The following is a 21482-nucleotide window of genomic DNA, read 5'->3' on the forward strand; positions in this document are numbered from 1 at the left end:
ATGCAATTTTGAATTGATAAAATAGTCCGTTTTTTATATACCTTTTTAGTACAGCAGAACAGTGGTCAATGACCCCTCTCCATTTCAAAGGATACAAAGAATTCAAATCAAGTAACACCTTGTCTATTTAGAATCAATGACGGTCGTTAACAAGCCATCAACGCACATGTGCGAGTGTGAACGACCCAGTCAAATCTATTCAGCGTCTTAACGATGGTGGTTGAACAATTAAGCAAAACTTCAACAGGCGTTATTGGAGAGATGCATTATAAATAGGCCTACTATAACTGGATATTCATAATCATTTGAAGTAATTCTGTGCATGTGATTAATGTGGATCTATATGGACAGTTGTGTATAGATGCCTAGCTCCACAAGTAAAACCAGAAGCATCAGGCCATAATTGATAGCCTAATTTGTTTTATGTAGGCAACAGTGTAGTTGTAGTCACTGTAGTTGATAATTAAAAGGGCAGAGTGACAAAAGTTTTAAACTACTGGTTACCAAATATTCAACTTTCTTCAATCTGACCAGGATTCAATGGGTTTCCCACATGTAAGATGAGAACACTATCCATTCTGCTACCACTACTACAGATACACTGTGCATTTAGCAAGACTGACTACACTACAGCAATGTTCTAATCAATGTGGAAAGCAAAACATTGGACATATCAGTTTTAAATGTCATGTTGTATTTGATGGGGAGGGTTAGGGGTGTCAAGAATTTCACAATACGATACATGATGTTGGGCATGATATCGATATGATATATTATTAATGTTCTTTTCTCATGTATCATCAACATTGGCCATCATCTTATAAATAACGTTATAAAGCAAGTTAGAAACAATTACAAAGTGCTTTGTACACACAAATAAATACATTTGTGCAAGCTTAATGGAGAAGTGAAGTTCTCACTAACTATAAACCCATTGTTTCAGTGGACAGATACACTAATATAACTAATATAATATAAGACTGCATAACTATAAATTCCACAAACCTCATATTTTTGTCATCTGGACTTTACCAACCAAGTGCAGCCTAGTTATTTCCAACAGCTAAAAAAAATCTATAATACCAGATACAGTATAATACAATCTTAGATTAGATGTAGGCCTATTTGAGAGTGCAGATGCATGTCACATTAACGAGCGTCAACGAGCATCAGCTGACACACAACACCTCCCCTCTGCAGTGCTTTAAACTGAAAGTGACTGACTGGAGTCTGTTTCATTTCTCTCCAAAATACCTTGAATATGATGGAGGACATGATTAATAATTACTATGATTATGATAAGCTTTACATTTCATATCATACAGTAAAAACTCCTAACTTTCACCGGCAAAAAAAAAGAAAGTGTTTTTTTTTGTATAAAAAAAACAATAAAACAAATATTACGATACAGTATGACATCATGACAATACCTATCATCACATTTTAATACCACGATAGGCTATATCGTGACACAATATATCGTGACACTTCTAGGCGGGGAGGGTTACTCTTTTTTTTGTAATCACTTGGGGAGGGTCATTGATTTTTTTTTTTTGTCAAAGGGAGGGTCATGGCATTTTAGATCAGGGCACATACATTTCCTCCATGCCCCCCCTTATGTAAATTTCGACTGGTCCCTTAGTAAACATGGTGTCAATGAAATTGTTAGTTTTATTGTTTCCCTGGTGATTGAGAAGGTCAATATTGTAGTCGCCACTGACGAGATTTATTTTGTTGTTTTTTGCGTTGCCAAACATGCTGTCAAGCTTGGAGTTGAAAATGTCAACGCAGGATCCAGGCGTTCTATATATACAAGTGATGATTATGTTCTTGGAGTTTTCAACAAAAATTTCAACAGTGATGGACTCAAGGATATTATCTATGTTGTTTTTCATTATTAAACTACTTCTTAATGCTTTGTCAACATATATTGCAACACCTCCTCCTGTTTTATTTGTCCTGTGAGATGTAAATAATTCATATCCTTCCATTTCAACAGATTGGGTTTTTTCATCATCAAGCCAGGTTTCTGATATAGTGATCACGCTGAATTTTTTAAACTGACATAGATAATCCCTTATATTTTTGAAATTTTTGTTTAGACTTCTACTGTTGAAATGTATTATCGAAAAACTGTCCTCCATTTTTAAACCTTTGAACTGGTCATCAGTGTAGTACTGGCAATTATTATTAAAAGTATTATAAAAATTGTTTTCAGGATCTATGTCATTTTCAATATCATATGTTTTGTGTTCCATGTGATCAAAACATCTGAAATTGAGGTGTTCGTACTTACTATAAAGATTTTCTACCTGACCTTCCCTGTTACTTTGGTTAATTCTTTCCTCAAAATCATCCTCCTCAACATCTCTAAATGGAAAAAGGGTTTCTTCAAGATCTGTCATTTTGTTAAGATCTATAACCATTATTCATGTGAAAATTCTTCATCGCAAGACAATTGTGAGTAGCCGCGCATGCAGGCATACACACACACGCACGCGCACACACACATAGCTCCCTCTCAGTGTCTCTGTGAAGTCCTTAATATACACGCATGCTCCTCCCTCCCAGAGTCTCTGAAGAATCACGTCATCTTTACGTGAGTATTGCTCTAATTCATCTACTCTCTGTTCGAGCAGGTAGATTTTCTCATCCTTTTGAGTTGCCTCGGTCCTGAGGATTTTAACCTCCTTCACGAGATCCGCCAGGACCTGTTGTTGCTTTACAACTTGGCTGATCTCAGCACTCAAATGATTTAATGACTTACGAATCTCTTCAAGTTCCTCCTCCAACTTGCTAGCCTGCTTGCTAGCTATCCTTGTAGCCATTGTTAATTTTATTTTATTTTTTGATCGGTCTGGAATGGATTAAGTTCTCAATTGTTTGGGGAGCGGCTCCTCACGGCTCCGCTACCTCGCGCATGCTCTCTCTCACAAATCTCTCGTACAAATCTAGAAGTACACTAGAAGCAGCTTCTTATCAATAATTGGGTGTGTCCAAGGTTACCTGTCACTCAAGTCTCAGCTGGTGTGCCGGTTTCGGCCGTGACAAAACAGGCAGTTTTAACAGGAGCGCATTTTGAAATCTAAAGCAAAAAACTGCTTCACAGGAAGGAACAGTGTTGATTTTATTAGGAGATTCTATAGGGAAAGATATTTTATATAATATATTCACAAATTGTGCTGCAGTGTTTCCTGTTTTTTTAAAGCGGTCTACCGTTACTGGCACACTACTTACTTGCACACCGATAGCACAATTTTTTCATAGTGCATTTTTTGTGTAGCACTCATGCACGTTCTTGTAAATTACTAAGCTTGTTATCAATATTTGGATATTGGACAGTACAAACTTGTCTCCTCCTGCTCTCTGTCTCAATGAGTTAGAGAGTGCAGGCAGGTCACATGCAGGACAGAGCCACAGAAGCGTATCACGTGACGAGAGCGGGGGAGGAAGAAATAAAGCCGCTCTAAACTAACTGGAGTTTACAAAGACAACAAACAATGCGGAAGTGGGGGAGTTGGTGTCAAAACCCAGGTCAAAGGCGCCTGTTTGGTGATATTTTGGTTTTAAACCCAATGCTGATAAGGAAACTGAGAATGTCACCAATGAAGGTTATCTGTAAACTGTGTCTGAGTAAGGTGCAAGCATTTGGAGGCAACACCTCTAACCTGCAGACTCACCTGCCTTAAAAAAACAAGAGTGAGGCTGCAAAATTGGGTCTTGCTGGGAAATCGAGGCCAAATGATTCACACACACAAACGTCCATTGCTGGAACATTTTGCGAAAGGCACTAAATATAAGAAGGACAGTATGAGGTGGAAAAGATGCACTGATGCGGTGACCAGGTACATCTGCAAAGACATGGTGTCATTCAGGACGTTTGAAAAACAGGCATTCAGAGACATGTTCACCACATTTGACGGCCAGTACGAGGCACCATCTAGGAATTATTTTTCCGACACGGCCGTCCCAGACGCCTACAAACGGATTCAGAGTGAGCTGCAACATCACATATCAAAAGTTGATCACTTTTTCCTCACCACCGACATGCGGTCCAGCCCAAAAATGACACCGTACATGTCACTTACTTTTCATTACATAGACAAATAGCGAACCCTGTTAGCCAAATGCCTACAGACCAGCTTTTTGGTCTGAGGACCACACTTCCGATAACATGAAGGACGCTTTGATGGAGGCTCTGCATGAATGGAGATCAAAAGTGGAAAACGTGTCCTGTCTCACGATCGACAGTGGAGCCAACATAAATAAGGCTGCTCGTACATAAGAATGGCCCTGGCTTCGGGCACAACCTGAACCTCGCTGTGTCCAACACAATCGACAAGACAAAGAAAAAGCGAACGGATCATGCCCTGGCTGTTTGTCCCAAAATCAATGGAATGTTCTCTCACAGCTGGAGAAGGAGGCGGGAGCTGCAAGAGGCGCAGACCAATCTTGGCCTCGAATCACACTCGCTGGTGACGGTAAGTTTATTATTAAATAGTTTGTGGATTATTGGGGGAAGCACACATAATTTCATACTGATGGGGAGATGTATAATTGTAACACTTCATTTCTGTATTTATAGGACTGTGCAACTCGCTGGGGCAGCAAGCAAATGATTGAGAGAATGTTAGAACAGAGGTAGGCAATTAATCGAGTTCTTGCAGAAGATCGGAAAGCTGATAATGTGAGCAACGACTGGCAAACCCAGGATGTGCTGAAGTCAATGAACAAAGCGCTACAGCCAGCGAGCGAATTCACAGATATTCTGTCCGGTGAGAATTATGTTACCACCTCAGCGTTGCTCCCTGTGCTGCAGCTGATTAAAGAGGACACGTTAGCCCCTGATGGTGAAGACACACCACTGACAGCAGCTTTCAAAGCTTCAATCATAAGAGATTTTGGACGAGATATATGAAGCTCTGCCAGAAGCAAGTGTGGACCTATTGCACAAGGCAACATTCATGGACCCGCGAATGTTGAGGAGACCAACATGTCCACATCCCCATTCACTTCAAGGGGCATACTCTGGACCTTGTCATCACTCTGCACCCATCAGCAATCTCCTTGTGTATGAATTAGGTGTGTCTGATCACAAGGTCATTGCAATGGAGCTGCCGTTTCCACCCTCCCCCCCCCACACCAAGCCTAAGCGCCAAATCAGCTTCAGGAACATCAAAAACATAAACCAAGATACCATAACATTGGACCTCCACCATCTCTCCTTTGTAGACTTCCCAACCGTCAGTGAAGCTGTGGACTTCTACAATAACTCCCCGACCACCCTCTTGGATCTCCATGCCCCAATAAAAACAAACTGCCACTTTTACCACATACAGGTCCCTGGTTCACCTGTGAACTGTGTAGGCCTATAAGCAAGGTAAACACATACATAGAATGCAGAGAGACAGTGTAGTGCCTCAGTAAACTAGGATCACAGGGAAACCAAGAACCTAGCATCAGTCTAAACTCTAAACTAAATACTATTACATGGACACCTGATCTAGGATCAGTGGTTCTTAACCTGTGGGTCAGGGTCCCCACATGATTTTGGGGGGTCCCCAGATCACGTTAAAGTGACAATTAAAATGATTAATGCCATATATATATATATATATATATATATATATAAATTAAATGAAACAATAACAGTACTGCATCAAAAGTAATCAAAAAACTATACTATAAAAACTGGTCAAACATTGGCCAAATTGCCAAATAATAGAAGGAGGCAAATATCTTGAAAATAGCTGATCTACAAGCTCACAACGCCTCGCAATGAGTTATTATTTTCACAATATTTATCTGTGGAACCGAGTCAAACTAAATGTTATAACTCAACTCATACAATTGCTTGTCAGGATGGGGGGGGGGGGTCCCCAGTTCAAATAAGATTATTTTGGGAGGTCACAGCCTGAAAAGGTTGAGAACCATTGATCTAGATGGTGAAAACGATGCCAAACCGGTGGAAAAGCAAACACGCAGTGAAACTACACCCAGGCTACTGGGAAATGTAGTTCAGTTCAGTTAAATGTAGCAACTAAAGTATCTTAGCTACATGTAGCTCAGTGTAGCTCGGCTGGTGTTGAACGTCATGTAAGCATGTGTTTAGCTAGCCATGGTTCACATGACACTTGTATACAAGCGTCATGGTGCCGAGTCCCCCTGGTCTAAAGTTGTGTTCGATTTTTTCACATTGCCATCTCTCACATAAACATAAACGTTTAGATTTCAAATATAAAGTGCTTACCACCGAGCCACGGATGTTACAAGGCGACGCGAACCGCGATAAGTACTCGTATCTCCCGTATTGTTCAATAAAAAGCATTTTAATCCCATCGCCGGCCATTTTCTTTTTTCTTTTTGTAATGTATCAGAGTGCAATACACCTCCCAACCATTAGTGTCGCATGGTTGGAAGCGTCGGAGAAAATTTGGAGAAAATGGCCGGTGTTTCAAATTGTAACGAGACCAGATCAGAATGAGACCGCGTCTACTGTCGTCCTAGTAACAGCAGATGTTGTCCCCGGTGAAAAAAACACGTAGCTGTCCTCGTCAATGCCGTTTTTTTTTCATATCACAATGTCAAAACATACCGATCTGATTCTTGTTTGGGTGAAGAAACGCCAGACAGACGAACACTCACGTTGCGTTGTGGACGGCTCTCCGTTGGTTTTGTTGTTGTTGTTGAGGAAAAGGAAGACAACCACTTCCTGTGTCAGTCTCTCTAACAATAGATTTACACGTTTTATAAATGCAACTATTTGCCATTGGAGTCGGAGTCAACATGTGTAAGGTACAATCACTATTCAGCCCATTCAAAGCGTGCAAATAAACGCATCAATGAATTAATAAATATATAAATAAATGTTCATTCCCTCCTGGGATTCGAACTCTTCCCAATGTCAGCATAAATACACCAGAGAGGCGCTTACTCCGGTGCGCCATTCTTTTCACAACAAATAGGTACCATAAACAAATCATAGAGTATACAACCAGCCATTAAAAAACAAAACAGACATGGTCACAGATTAACTTGAGACCTCAGTCACCACACTGATTTTATTTTACTGGTCTCCAACACGGCTGTTTACTACAGATTTGTTTCTAAAATATCTCACCATGATCATCTATTATTCATTATGTTATAGGCTACTTAGAAATAGTAAATATGACGCATGATATAGGTTAGATAAACTGTTTATAACATGACCAATTATAGAGAAAATATGGCCAAAAGTGTCTGAAACCCCACATTACAGTGACGTGATTATTGACCAGTCAATTTTAAATGTCCTACAAATTATTGAAGCTAATGTTTATGTAATCTAATCACCTGGAAATAGTATGTTTAAGATACAGTTGCAGTCGCTGCACAGAAAATGGCATTTCAAGGCATGTCCATTTAGAGCTCTGGTCTCCGTTAGGAGCGGTGCTCCTCCCATTGACTGAAAATTCCACTACCGTGCGAGGTCTCCAACTGTAGTAAAACTAAAGAAAACGATTTCGCTACTCATCGAAACAAAGGCTGTTTTGTTTTGCTGAAAAACTATTCTCCACGGTGGGTTACACCTCAGCACACCACCTTCTCTGTATAATACACTTTTTGGGCAGAAAATAAAACATGTCCACCAGACGGAAATTATTTAAATTACTCACCTGCGCCCTCTACAGATCTGGTCAATATAAATAACCATTGATCATTAGGCCTACCATTGATCATAAACGAACAGTTTATCTAAAACCGGCTTCGAGTGCTATCAATGCATTGAATGGGGAAATAGGCGAGTTTATTAGACCTTTTGAATGGGCGAAATAGGCGACCTACTACCTACCCGCGATTTATCAGACCATTCATTCAGGAGCTACTGACCTACTTGGAGGCGGAGCAGTCCCCACAACAATATTTACGATTCTGTGCCTATCGGTACATAACTCGAACGGCGCTGAGTAGGCACAGGCGAACGTCACACCGTTCAGGACGGCAACTCGGTCGCCTTAGCTCCCTCGGTGGTCCTTCACGGGGTGACAGTTCGCCTGTGACTGCGCGCCTCCGTCATGGTCCGAAACCAAAAGCGAAACCTAAACTGAACTATTTAAGTCATGTCCGTTGGTAGGTTAGTATGTCTTGATAACACCCAATGAATGGTCTGATAAATCGCGGGTAGGTAAAGTAGGTCGCCTATTTCGCCCATTCAAAGGTCTAATAAACTCGCCTATTTACCCATTCAATGCATTGATAGCATTCGAATCAGGTGTATCTAACCTATCATGCGTCATATTTACTATTTCTAAGTAGCCTATAACATAATGAATAATAGATGATCATGGTGAGATATTTTGGAAACAAATCTGTACTAAACAGCCGTGTTGGAGACCAGTAAAATAAAATCAGTGTAGTGACTTGAGGTCTCAAGTTGATCCATGTCTGTTTTGTTTTTTAATGGCTGGTTGTATACTCTATGACTTGTTAACGGTACGTTATTGTTATGAGAAGAATGGCTCACCGGTGTAAGCACCTCTCTGGTGAATTTATGCCGACGTTGGGAGTGGTTCGAATCCCCGAGGGGATAAACAATGATTTATGTATTCATTGATGCGTTTATTTCCACGCTTTAAATGGGCTGAATAGATATTGTACCTTACACACGATGACTCCGACTCCAATGGTGAATAGTGGCATTTATAAAACGTTTAACTTTAAATCTATTGTTAGAGACTGACACAGGAAAGAGTGGTTGTCTTCCTGTTTCTCAACAACAACAAAACCAACGGAGAATCAGCGCCCAACGCAACGTGAGTGTTCGTCTGTCTGACGTTTCTTCATCCAAACAAGAATCAGATCGGTATGTTTTGTGATATGGGAAAAATAACTAAACAGGCATTGACGAGGACAGCTACGTGTTCTTTCACCATGGACAACATCTGCTGTTACTAGGACAACAGTAGACTCGGTCTCAAGTTGATCTGGTCTCGTCTTAATCTTTGTCACCGGCGATCGGACTAAAATGCTTTTTATTGAACAATACGAGAGATACGGGTACTTATCGCGGTTCGCGTCGCCTTGTAACATCCGTGGTTCGGTGGTAAGCACTTTATATTTGAAATCTGAACGTTTAAGTTTATGTGAGAGATGGCAATGTATGTGAAAAAATCGAACACAACTTTAGACCAGGGGGACTCGGCACCATGACTGTCATGGTATGACAGTCATGTTTCAGGGCTAGTGTTTACCAACCTGCAGTGTTAGGATGGATGTCCATATCAACATCAATGTCCAGCAGTTTGTTTTGTGTGTCCAGCAGAGTTTCTAGTGTCTCTATCTCTCTCTGGAAGAGGTTGCACGTCCACTCTGCGGCCACACTGAGGCGCTCCAACACAAACACTCTGACATGAAGCTTCAGCTGCTGTTTCTCCAAAACACACAATATCTCCTCTCCCACCGACGTCATGTGTTCATTGATCGACCACCGTAAACACTCTATTTGACACGTTGGACGAGACATTTCTCTCACCGCCTCCTTTGCTCAACAACACCGTGGAAAACCACGCTCCTACTTCCGGTTCCGGGGTAACGTGTTTCACACATGCGTGATAAAGGATCCACTTAAGGCTTAAGCTAAAGCCTTTCGCCACCTGGTGGAGAGTGTGTGTAGCTGTCACTGAATAAATGATTCTGTCTACACCAAATCCCTTTGCCAATATTAGCCGATCTACAAGCTCACAATGTGTCACAACACGGTGCATTGTGAGCTTGTAGATCGACTATTTATGGCTAATGTACACCCAGGGCCGGTTCTGGGCTGATCAGCGCCCTAGGCGAGATTCCTCTGATGCGCCCCTGCGAAACTTTCCGGGTTTTGGGTGGATTATGATACGTTTTTGGCTACTTTATTTCGGTTTTAGGTTTATGTTATTTAATTTTTATTTTTGCCTGATTTTACTTATTTATTATCATAAAAAAAAATTCCCCAACTTGTTTTGCCGCCTCTCCAAACTGCCGCTCTAGGTGGCCGCCTAGGTCGCCTGTATGGACGCGCCGGCCCTGTGTACGCCTCAGAATATGGATGTTGGGGTTCAAGTGGTTTAGACTTTGTCATTACAGTGAGTAGGACAATAAAGCTTTATCAATGGCAGCCATATTGACATAAATAGTTGTGTAATGTTACATCCTTCACAGGTGTTGCCAACAGTCTTGGGCAAGTTACTTTTATTTTTGCAATTACATATTACTTTACTTACCTTAATTTTAAAGTAATATATTATTTTACAATATTGCTTTCTGAGAAAAGCAATATATTACTTATTACTTTTTAGTTACTTTTACCAAAATGCCCAAAGAGAACAACAGTAGCCTAGATTTAAAAAGAAATATATATATATCATTAAATCATTTAATTATATTGTATGCTCAGAGTTGTTCTTCACATGGGCGCTATATTTATATTGATTCATATATTAAATTTATGTTTATTTAAAGAAGATTAGTAAACCAATCACATCATGCTTTGCCCAACTCCACCGAAATATTTTTTGCAGCGCATGTGTTTAATTGTTTATAACAGGAGCGCCGCACTTTTGGAAACTCCAAACTACCTTGTGCTCGCACATGCACGCAAGGCGCTTTCCTCTGCCTGCCAAATGCTGAAATATTTTCAACTCAGGCGCCTGGGGCGCAGCCAGGCGAGCGCACCGTTGTTCTCAGTGGAGAAAAAAAGCCCCAGTGGACACGAAGCCTTAAGGCAGATACATGCTACAATTATTTACCATTCCTCATCCAAATGTTCTTCTTCTGACCAATCCAAAACTACACCAACTCAGTGATTGATTGATTGATTGATTGATTGATTGAAGTGCTTTATTTTGAAAGACACGGAACAACAGTAAATGGAAGTACAATTCACAATACAACCAGTGGCGGAACAAGTCAAAGCCGGACGGTAGGCAGAGCGCATGAACAGGCCCCCCGAGCCGAACTCACAAAAAAACAACAAAAACCTTTTTCTCTCACACAAATTCAAAGCATTTCAGGAGGAGTTTAGCACCACGGACCCACTTCAATGAGTAGTAGCCTAACTGTAAATGGCATTTTACCCCAACAGTTAAAGTAGGCTACAAGTACAAATTACATTATGAATTCATACTAGTCACCACTATTTGTAGCCTTAGATAAAGACTCGTAGATGTATTTTATCGATCTTAATTTATTTTTATCATTTCCCCCCTCGTTTACTTCCTTTTTACATTGAGTGTAATTCTGGCTTTCACCGGATGCGCCCCGTCACTACCGCCCATCGCGAACTTCCCACAGAATCGGCCACAGACAGGATTAAAGCACTTTATTGAAAAAAATCACTAATGCATTGGGCCTCATGCAGCAACCGTTCTTAACACATTGACTGCCAATCGCGTAGATCTACGCGAACCTATTTAAAGCCGCAGCGTGCCAATCGCGTAGATCTACGCGAAGTGGTCTTTTTTGTGTCTTACATTAGATGAAGTCCTTCCCTACATTGTCAAGAAATTTCATCCATCTAGACCACAGAAAAGTTGTAAAATATCATGATCTGGTCAAGTAATCACATAAAACATGTTATTACAAAACACAAAAGTCAAATAAAGTCAGGGGGTCCGCCAATCTGCTCATATCAAACCAAATGTTTGATCCGTGCATCAACTGGCAGCCTGTGCGCAGCCTGTGCTCATTGAGCAGGGAAGCACCTAGGGAAAACTTGCAGCACCCACGTTCACATGCTTGCGCTTGTAACGTGCTCGTGCACGCACGGGAATGCACTTTTCCTCACCCCAAACACATGAGCCAACAGCCAAGTGATAAGAGGTCGCCTTGACATAGAAGTTAACACACATCAGCGGTGAGATCTAAGGTTAGACGTCGTGCTCGTATGTGCACGGGGATGAACTTTCCCTGACCCAAAACACACAAGCCAAGTGATCCGAGGTCGCAACGACCCGATGTCGCCTTCACACAGAAGTTTACAAACATCCGCGGTGAGATCTAAGGTTAGACGTCGTGCTCGTATGTGCACGCCCGCCGACCTGTTCCACACACACCACAGGCAAGACAGACGCTAAGCGTTCCACGCGCACGTTACCAGCTGTGATGTGATCGGCGCCATCATCATGTTTAGAAAACAAAGAAAAAAAGAAAAACTCACCATGGATCTTGATTTTGGAAGCCGTGCGCGCCACCCCGCGCGCACCGAGTCCGTGGATATTGTTGTATTTCTTCATAAATGAAGAAAAGATATTGTGAATAGATCCGTGTTTGAGATGACGGTAGATATTGTGGATAGATCCGTGTTGCCGGTAGGCTCGCCACTAGCTTCGCGTGTCTGAGTGCGCGCGCGCCGAGCGCGCGGGTGTCGGGCGCAGGCTCGATGCGCGCGCACAAAACCTATAAATCGGGGTCGCGCGAACCCCTCGGTCTTGCGATTTGAGAGTTTAGAGCCGGTCATAGACAGTTACAGAGAGAGAGAGAGAGATAGAGAAATATAGATAGATAGATTGAGTGATTTTGAGTGTTAGTTGTAGAGTGAGTTAGTTTGATAGGTGTGTGATACTGTAGATTGAGTGATAGATTATTTGAGTGAGTTAGTGAGAGAGAGAGAGAGTTGTATCGTGTGAGAGTTAGTGAGATTGAGACAGTGATTGATTGACGGTGAGTGTTCTGATTGTTTGTGAGTTTGTGTGAGTGTCTGAGTGATTTAATATTTGAGCGTGTGTTTGATTAGTAGTTATAGTAGTGTGTGTGATATATGTGAGAGAGTGATATATATTTAGCCTAGTGAGTTATATATATATATATTATAGGATAGAGAGGGCGTGGAGGTATACATAATAATTATAGGTGGAAGTTAGGCGAAGTTATAGGGCAGTAGATCGGCGATATAGAATAAAATCAGGTGGTAATAGAGAGGAGAGAGATATATATATATAGGTGGAAATAGAGAGGAGTAGTATAGTTTATTGTGAGAGAGTAGACTATACGTATACAGTATGCCGAAGCGTTCAAGCAAGCGCAAACACATCAGCGGGTCAGCTGATCCATGCCAGCCGACGTTGGATCGCTTCCTCCGGGCCCCAGCACCACCGAAGGCTCCAGTGGTTGTTTGTCCTGTCGACAAACTAGAACCGGACCAGCCAGTTCCCGTGGACGGCAAGGACCAGCCCGGTCCGGTTGGCTTGGCAGGAACTCCGGCGGGCGCATGGGTCGCGGCTGTCGAACCGAGCGACAACCGGGACCCACCCGTTCGTCGGAGGCCAGTTCCCGTGGACGGCAAGGACCAGCCCGGTCCGGTTGGCTTGGCAGGAACCCCGGCGGGCGGATGGGTCGCGGCTGTCGAACCGAGCGACAACCGGGACCCACCCGTTCGTCGGAGTTCGAGGAAATCCAAGCCCGTACTTCCCCCGCCTGAGGACTGCAGTGACGCTCCTGAGACCGAGGACGAACTCGAGGGGGCGGCTTCCTCTAGTGATCCCTCCGGCGATGAGTGGCAGCCATCTCCGAGGCATTCGCCTTCTCTTTTTCCCCTTGGTAAGCACACATTCAATGTCTTTTATTTGTTACGTAGTTGAGCAGATCTACAAGCTTTTGAGCTTGTTCTAGATCTGCTATTTTATTCTGCCTTTTTGAAGGGGGCAAATGGCAAGTGTGCTGAACTCATGTTGTCATAGTAAGCACACATTCAATGTTTTATCGTCTTATTTGTTACGTAGTTGATTCAATGGAGAAAACTAGCGATTGTGTGTGTGTTGAGACGTAGCCAGTGTTGCCAGGTCTGCTTATTGTCTGCTTGTTGAGCTTGTATATCTGATATAAGCCACACTGGGCTTGTTTCTCTGTAAAGCTGCCTGTAAATTATGGTGATTGGTTGTGAGCTTGTAGATTGGCTATTTTCAGATAGGTTTGAAGTGCTCATGTGGCTTATAGTTGTTTAGTCGCTACTTTTGGGCTCGTTTTCATAGACCTGGTTGCTTATTCCTCTCCCACAATCTGGCAACACCAAAAAATACGTGCATGAATAGCGACAAAAAAAAATAGCAGATCTACAAGATCTGCTATTTTTTTTATAGCACCACAATATATCAATATAACCTAACCTAAACATTGTCTTCATCTGATCTACAAGCAGATCACACAAGTAGACTCCGTTGTGGTCGCTATTCATGCACGTATTTTTTGGTGTTGCCAGATTGTGGGAGAGGAATAAGCAACCAGGTCTATGAAAACGAGCCCAAAAGTAGTGACTAAACAACTATAAGCCACATGAGCTCTACAAGATCACAATCACCATGATATTATATAACCTAAACTCAAGCTTGTAGATCTGCTATTTTATTCTGCCTTTTGAAGGGGGCAATGGCAGGTGTGCTGAACCCCCCCCCCTCCCTATGCACATGTTGTCATAATACAAATTACATCAAAAGCCTCAGTCCAGGTTAGGACACAACACAAACGCTTTGATCATTTTTGTTGATGTTTTCCTGACCTAGAACTGAACCCCTAATCTTTCATATTGCCATCTTGCCACTTTCAAAAAGCAGGTCATGATTAGGTAATGTCAACATAGCTTTTGAAAAATTCACCAGTAACATGTATTATTTGATCCATTTCAGAGTGTGAGGATTCTGATGAAGAGCTGGAGGGAGCAGTTGGTGGACGTGGACATGTTGGTGGGAGTCCAGGTAAGATGTCACAATTATCACAGGAATAAAAAAAAGCTAAAACCTTACACAGCAACGGTAAATATTCTCTCATATTTATGTATATATATATGCATGCATGTGATCTATGATGATGCTAAATGTTTAAATTGATCTCATGTACATAATATTGATCAAGTATTTTATTTATTCTATTTCTATCAGGGCCAGACACGGTTGGGGATGAGGGAGACATGGGTGGGCCCGGACCGTCATCCGGACCGTCACCTGGACCGCCACCTGGACCGTCATCTCGTAGACCGTCATCTCGTAGAGGTAAGAAAGAACCTGTGTCTGTGTGTGTGTGTGTGTGTGCGCACGCATACTTTATTACTATACTTGTGAGGGCCAAACGTCTCCTCAATTAGAGTAGAATTTGAGAAATAGAGATGAGGACCATTTTCGTGGACCTCACAAGAAAAATGGTTGTACATAATTGGTTCAAAAATGATTTAGAGGTGTTAGTCTTACAATTAGGAAAAGATTCAAGTTGAGGTTAGGATTAGGCATTTAGAGGTTAGGTTTAGGGTTTGGGGGTAGACTAATGCCTGATTTATACTTGTTATAGTGTGTGTGTGTGTGTGTGTGTGTTCTCATTCATTCTAAGTGTAATAAAGTCATGCACCACCGCCACAACGTAAACCACACAAATACAAAAATATATTTTATGGTAATTCTCTATTTCTATAATTCACAGGTGGCAGGCCTCGTAAGGCTGCAGCTCCTCCTCGGGTGTGGTCTGACACTGGCGACTGGCAGCCTCGCGACATCCCCTTCTCCCCTGCTGGGACTCCGGGGCCTCGCAATGGGGCTGCTGATCTCCAGTCAGATGAACCGGTCGACTTCCTGGAGCTACTGCTGACGGATGAGCTGCTCCAGGAAATCTGCGACGAGACCAACCGGTATGCGAGTCAGAGGGCTCCCAGTGGTCTGCGTTACTCCAGAGACAATGCCTGGAACAAAGAAAAACCGCTGGAAGTGACAGAGCTGAAGAACTTTCTTGGCCTCTTCTTCCTCACTGGGATCATTCACAAGCCTGATGTTCCCATGTATTGGACCACTACTGAGCCCCTGGCAACTCCATACTTCAGCAAGGTCATGGCGCGGAACCGGTACCAGCTGATCTGGAGCTACCTCCACTTCATCGACAACAACACCCCCCAGCCCATTGAGCCTAACGAGAGAGACCCGCTGTGGAAGATCCGCCCAGTGTTGACCTACTTGACGCTGAAGTTCCAGGAGATGTTCCTGCCAAGCCAGCACATCAGCATTGACGAGGGCATGCTGTCCTGGCGTGGGCGCCTGTCCTTCAAGGTATACAACCCACAGAAGCCAATAAAGTACGGAATAAAATCCTACATACTGTGCGACTCTAAGACGGGCTACCTCTACCACATGAAGCCGTGCTGTGCTGGAAGCAACAAGTCTACCCTGCGTGAGACAGTTACATTCCTGCTGTGTGACCTTGTAGATCACGGGTACCGTCTCTACATGGACAATCTCTACAATTCGGTGGACTCGTGCCTTGAACTTTTGGGGAAAGGGACCCACGTGTGCGGTACTCTCCGATGCAACAGAGGGCAGCCACCAGCCATCATGGCCGTGACCAAGGCTAAGCTGGGCCTCGGGTCAACCATCAGCAGTCACCACAACGGCGTGATGGTGACGGCATGGCGAGCCAAGGAGAGCAAAATCGTCACTATGATCACCACGTGCCACCAGGATGAGATGGTGACCGTGAACCAGAGGCAGAGACGCCACAGTGACAGAGTGGATGTTCAAAAGCCAGTGTGTGTGGTCCAGTACAACACCTACATGGGGGGGGTCGACAAGCTGGACCAAAACCTGGCCTATTACCACTTCACCCGGAAGACGACAAAGTGGACGAAGAAGTTCGTAGCCTACCTGTTCCAGATATCGCTGTTCAACTCCTTCGTCCTCTACAAGGCCAGGCATCCTGATGGCATCTACAAATGCCTTGTCTCTTACTCCACGGCTGCTGCCACGTCCTGGACCACCCTGGGTCGCCGTCGCGGTTTGGCCCCTCCTCAGGAGGGTAGGATTGAAGCCCCGCCTCCTGAGGAAGGGGCTGAGGAAGAGGGTGAAGACCTGCCTCAGGGGGATGGGAATGGGCCCCCTTCCCCTGAGCAAGGGGGTGAGGAAGAGGCCATTCCTCTGGAGGATGGGCCCCCTCCTCCTGAGGATCACCCTGTTCCTCAGGAAGACGCCCCACCTGCTTACCACCCCCACCCAAGGGCACCCTGGACGGACCCGGCGAACAGGACGGATGGAGACATTGCAGCCCATGTTCTCATACAGCTCCCACCCACTCCAGGGAAAAAATACAATTCAAGGCGGTGCAGGGTCTGTTCCAGATCGAAATTGACACCAGAGGGGGAAGATCGGCACGAGTCACGATACGAATGCCAGGCCTGTCGTGTTCCCTTGTGCGTGGTTTACTGTCACGCAAGGTACCACTCAGTAGACGATTATTAGAGATTTTTTTTTTGTTTATTTGCACTAATTGCACACTTATTGATTTGAATGATTATTATTATGTAGTTATATTTAGTTTGAAATGACTTGCACTTTGTCCTTTGTAGTGAAACGGCTGCTACTGCCTCTACAACTTTTCGATTTTGGATTTATTTATTTTGCACTAATTGCACCATTTATTGATGTTGAACTTTGAATGATTTATTATTTACCTGCAAACCTCACTCACCATGCACTGATCTATAAGCTCAGTAAAAGCTTGTAGATCTGCTATTTGTTGCTATGAATACAGGTGTAGCTTGAGATTTTGACTGTGGGGCAAACGGCTGCTACTGCCACTACAACTTTTGGATTTATAGGCAGAGATGTTATTTGTATTTATTTATTTTTGCACTAATTGCACCATTTATTGATGTTGAACTTTGAATGATTTATTATTTACCTGCAAACCTCACTCACCATGCACTGATCTCTACTGCCACTACAACTTTTGGATTTATAGGCAGAGATGTTATTTGTATTTATTTATTTTGCACTAATTGCACCATTTATTGATGTTGAACTTTGAATGATTTATTATTTACCTGCAAACCTCACTCACCATGCACTGATCTATAAGCTCAGTAAAAGCTTGTAGATCTGCTATTTGTTGCTATTGATGGTCCATTGTGAAACCTTGGGCCGTGAAAGAGTAGAAATATAGGCACACACATGTTTTACTTATTTTAAATTAGACACAGAGCACGTTTTCCAGGGGACAATAGAGGGGACACGGGGCGTACCATCCTCGGGCGCATTAGAGCTCGAGCACTTCCTAAGTTTATAGAATGGCGGGATACACCTCACAACCATCACCCCCATTTTTGTCACTCCCCTAGTAATTAGAGATGCACCGATTAATGGCAGTCCCCGAATTCCCAAATTCCTCTGAAGTAAATGGCTGGATTGACCCCACTGCACTAAGAACCCATGCTCACATGAATATCAAGGAGGGTATGGAGTATTCTTTAGTGACAGATGTAGTATTGAGAGAACACGGCCCTACACCTATGCTGCCCAAGGCCACTGAACGACCCCAATTTTTTTTTTTATATTAGCATTGAGGCACGACATTTAATCCTAGCCAACACCCTAGCAGTATTTGCCACACTAAGCGTAGTATATATTGCCCATCACACATGGAGAATGACACGGGAGCAAATACAGAGGAATCCCAATGCACACCCCATAGGCAGTGTAGCGTATCGCCACTTGGGCCCCCATGCTGAACTCGACGAAGAACCTCCTTGCACCATTCTGGCACCCTGAACTGTTGATCAAGGAGGGCGCGGAACTGACCGGAGCTGGGAATGGGGGCCCCTATATATGGTCAAGGGGGCCCTGGTCCCCAGCAACGGAAAGAAAACCCCCTCCCGCCAGGAGGGTATGGATTGGACTGGAGCCTGGGAGCAGGACCCCTGTATATAAAAGGGGGACCTGGTCTCTGGCACTGGAAAGAACCTCCTCCAGAAGACATGGATACACACATACGCACATGTTAGAATAGTCGCGTGTAAAGGCAAACATAGGGGGACTGCCCCCCTATTGTGATCCTGAAGGTTAGCAATACACACATATTACGCGTGATATTAGGGGACACCAAAGTTCCCAAGCTTGTTCAATCAAATGAAAAAGTTATGTGATTGTCCCCAATAAGAGCTCATGTCCGGATGGTAGGCTGGGACTGCCCCATGCCTAGTTCAGAGTTTCCCCTTCAAAAGAAGGTTTCCTCGGTTCACATGACTCAATAAAAGAAAAATAATGGGACCTGCAAAATGATTTTTTTTAACATATGTTATAATAGATGATACTTGCTATAATGTAATGTTCAGATTTTAATCTTGTGTTGTGGGTACTAAATTCGTACCCAAGGAGGGCTTGATGGTCCATTGTGAAACCTTGGGCCGTCAACCTTTACGTTCTAGAGTGTGGAGCACAGAAGCTGTGCTCCAATTAGAAGGCCGAACATGCCATCCACTGTTTTTGATATACTGAATGCTAAAGATAAGAACGTCAGAATTATCCAGGCGCTCAACCGAACGCTTGTTTGCATGCAGACCTAGATGTGGAACGAATTGCCTTCGTAAAATATCTGGTCGTATTTTGTTTTATCATTGAATCTGCTGTTTATGTAATTCACATTTCATAGAGGGAACTTCCCATGTAATCAATAAATTGCCCTTTTAACTGGTTGAATATGTTCTCTGTATTGTCGTCTATAAACTGGACTTTAGGGTTTATTGAACCTTAGCGACAGGTCTGCCACGGCACAACACTATGAATACAGGTGTAGCTTGATATTTTGACTTTGGGGCAAAAAGTTTGGGCAAAAAGTTGACCAATGTATTGATGTTGCACTTTGAACTTTGAATTATTATTATTTATTATTATTTGATGTATATAACTGGAGTTGAAAAATTGTTTGAATAGTAAAAACTTGTTCAACCTGCCACTTTTCTATTTTGGATTTATAGGCAAAGATTTTATTTGTATTTATTTATTTTGCACTAATTGCACCATTTATTGATGTTGAACTTTGAATGATTATTATTTATTTTATTATATAGTAAAAAAAAAAAATCGACTGAAAATAGTCACTTCAGTGTTCATGTTCATTCACTTTGGAGTGAAACAGAGCGATAAATGTACAATCTAAAGCATATTTCTTTTATAAACAAATATTGTTTACATGACTGATGTCAATGAAGGCGAAAAATAAATGTCAAAGACTTTTGAAATCATTTTATGCATCTAAAGTGTGTCCTTTTACTAAAACGCTAATAACTCTGAATCTAGAGAAAAAGGTCTGTTTTTGGTGAAACCAAGGTGTATTCAACTACCTCTAGCTAAAGAACGGAACATGCTATCAACTCACTTTTTTTCTCACTTAGAGATTCTAAGCTTCGTTTTGAGATATTCCATTTGTTTATAGTCATAACACAAAAAAATCTGTGAGTCCTCAAATATGAGCCAGAATGGTCAAAATTCCTGGCACTGGCTGATCCTGTTATAGAAAAACCTCTGGCAGTCAATGTGTTAAGAGGAAATTTCTTCTTAAACCCACTTAAGAAGTTTTTAAGAAGATTTTGGTATACTCCAGTGTTTTCTTAGCTGTGATCTGTTCTCAGGTAAGAACAGAATCTACACACACTGAAGAGCACTCTTAGGGTGGCCTTTTAGTTCTTAAGTGTGACATGTTTGTGCAAAAATTATGAATTCTCGAAGTTTCTTCAATTCTACAGTTGTATAATATAGGATTTAAATTACAATAATATTTTTTATCATATCTTTAGAGCAGTGGTTCTCAAAGTGTGGTCTGGGGACCCCCAGGGGTCCTTGAGGGAGTTTCAGGGGGTCCACAGCAAACGAGGAACAGTTTAATCACTTTAACCCTATTTTATACTTTGTTTGAAAATAGCCGATCTAGAAGCTCACAACGCGTCCCATTACTGGCCATTTTGAGCTTGTTAGATCGGCTATTTTCGAGACATTTTGATGAATCTTGATTTTTTTTTCCCTGGCAGAAAATATTTTCAGGTGGGGGTCTGCAGCCAAATGCATGTCAATTTGGGGGTCCTTGACATGAAAATGTTTGAGACGGGTCTGAAATTACAATCTAACCCAAACGGACCCGGTTGAGTTGAAGCCCAAGCCCCATACCCACCCCATAACCCCCCACCCAACCCACCCTCATTGCCCCCCATACCCCCACCCCCATATCCCCGACATTCACCACACCCCCATTTTCCAGTCCCCTTCCTACCTGAAAGCCCCCCTATACCCACCCGTCATACCCATCCCCATACCCCCCACATAGCCCCCTACACCCCTCCTTGCACCACCATATCACCCACCACACCCCTATTTCCACCCCATTACATACCAAGCAGCTGCTACCTTAAAGACCCTCCATATCCACCCACCAGCTTTCAGTAATAAAATGTTTTATATCCACTACTAACGCTACTCCTGAACATGAAATATGGATAACATTTTTAACAGCTATCAGCAAATGTACATTGATGTCTAGTGGTGATATGTTGATTAATGTGAGAGAAATAATAAAATACATTCATTAATTCAATAAAATAATTTTCTGTTCACTTCAGAAGTACCTCCACAGAACTATAAATTAATTTATTTTTATGTTTGGAGTCTGGTGTTCCATCTTTAGACTTATAGTTTAGGTATTCTTTACTTCATTCTCTCAATTTTATTTCTGTG

The 21482-nt window shown here is 42.6% G+C and overlaps 2 protein-coding genes across 2 annotated transcripts in view; both read right to left on the bottom strand.

Annotated features, from left to right (window-relative positions):
- LOC308102504 (uncharacterized protein) overlaps positions 1-9519 on the bottom strand; it is a gene marked incomplete at its 3' end in the record, with an annotated part of 55950 nt that extends 46431 nt beyond the window's left edge. Inside the window, exon 1 of the mRNA XM_080452251.1 lies at positions 9238-9519. Within this exon, the coding sequence (XP_080308377.1) occupies positions 9238-9505 (268 nt within the window). The 5' untranslated portion in view covers positions 9506-9519. The remainder of the gene's footprint in view (positions 1-9237) is intronic.
- The window catches only part of tnfaip2a (tumor necrosis factor, alpha-induced protein 2a), a 389724-nt gene that overhangs the window by 259956 nt on the left and 108286 nt on the right, over positions 1-21482 (bottom strand). The window lies entirely within an intron of this gene.

The sequence above is a fragment of the Gymnoscopelus braueri genome (genome assembly GCF_963280865.1).
Source record: "Gymnoscopelus braueri genome assembly, chromosome: 16".
Lineage (NCBI taxonomy): Eukaryota > Metazoa > Chordata > Actinopteri > Myctophiformes > Myctophidae > Gymnoscopelus > Gymnoscopelus braueri.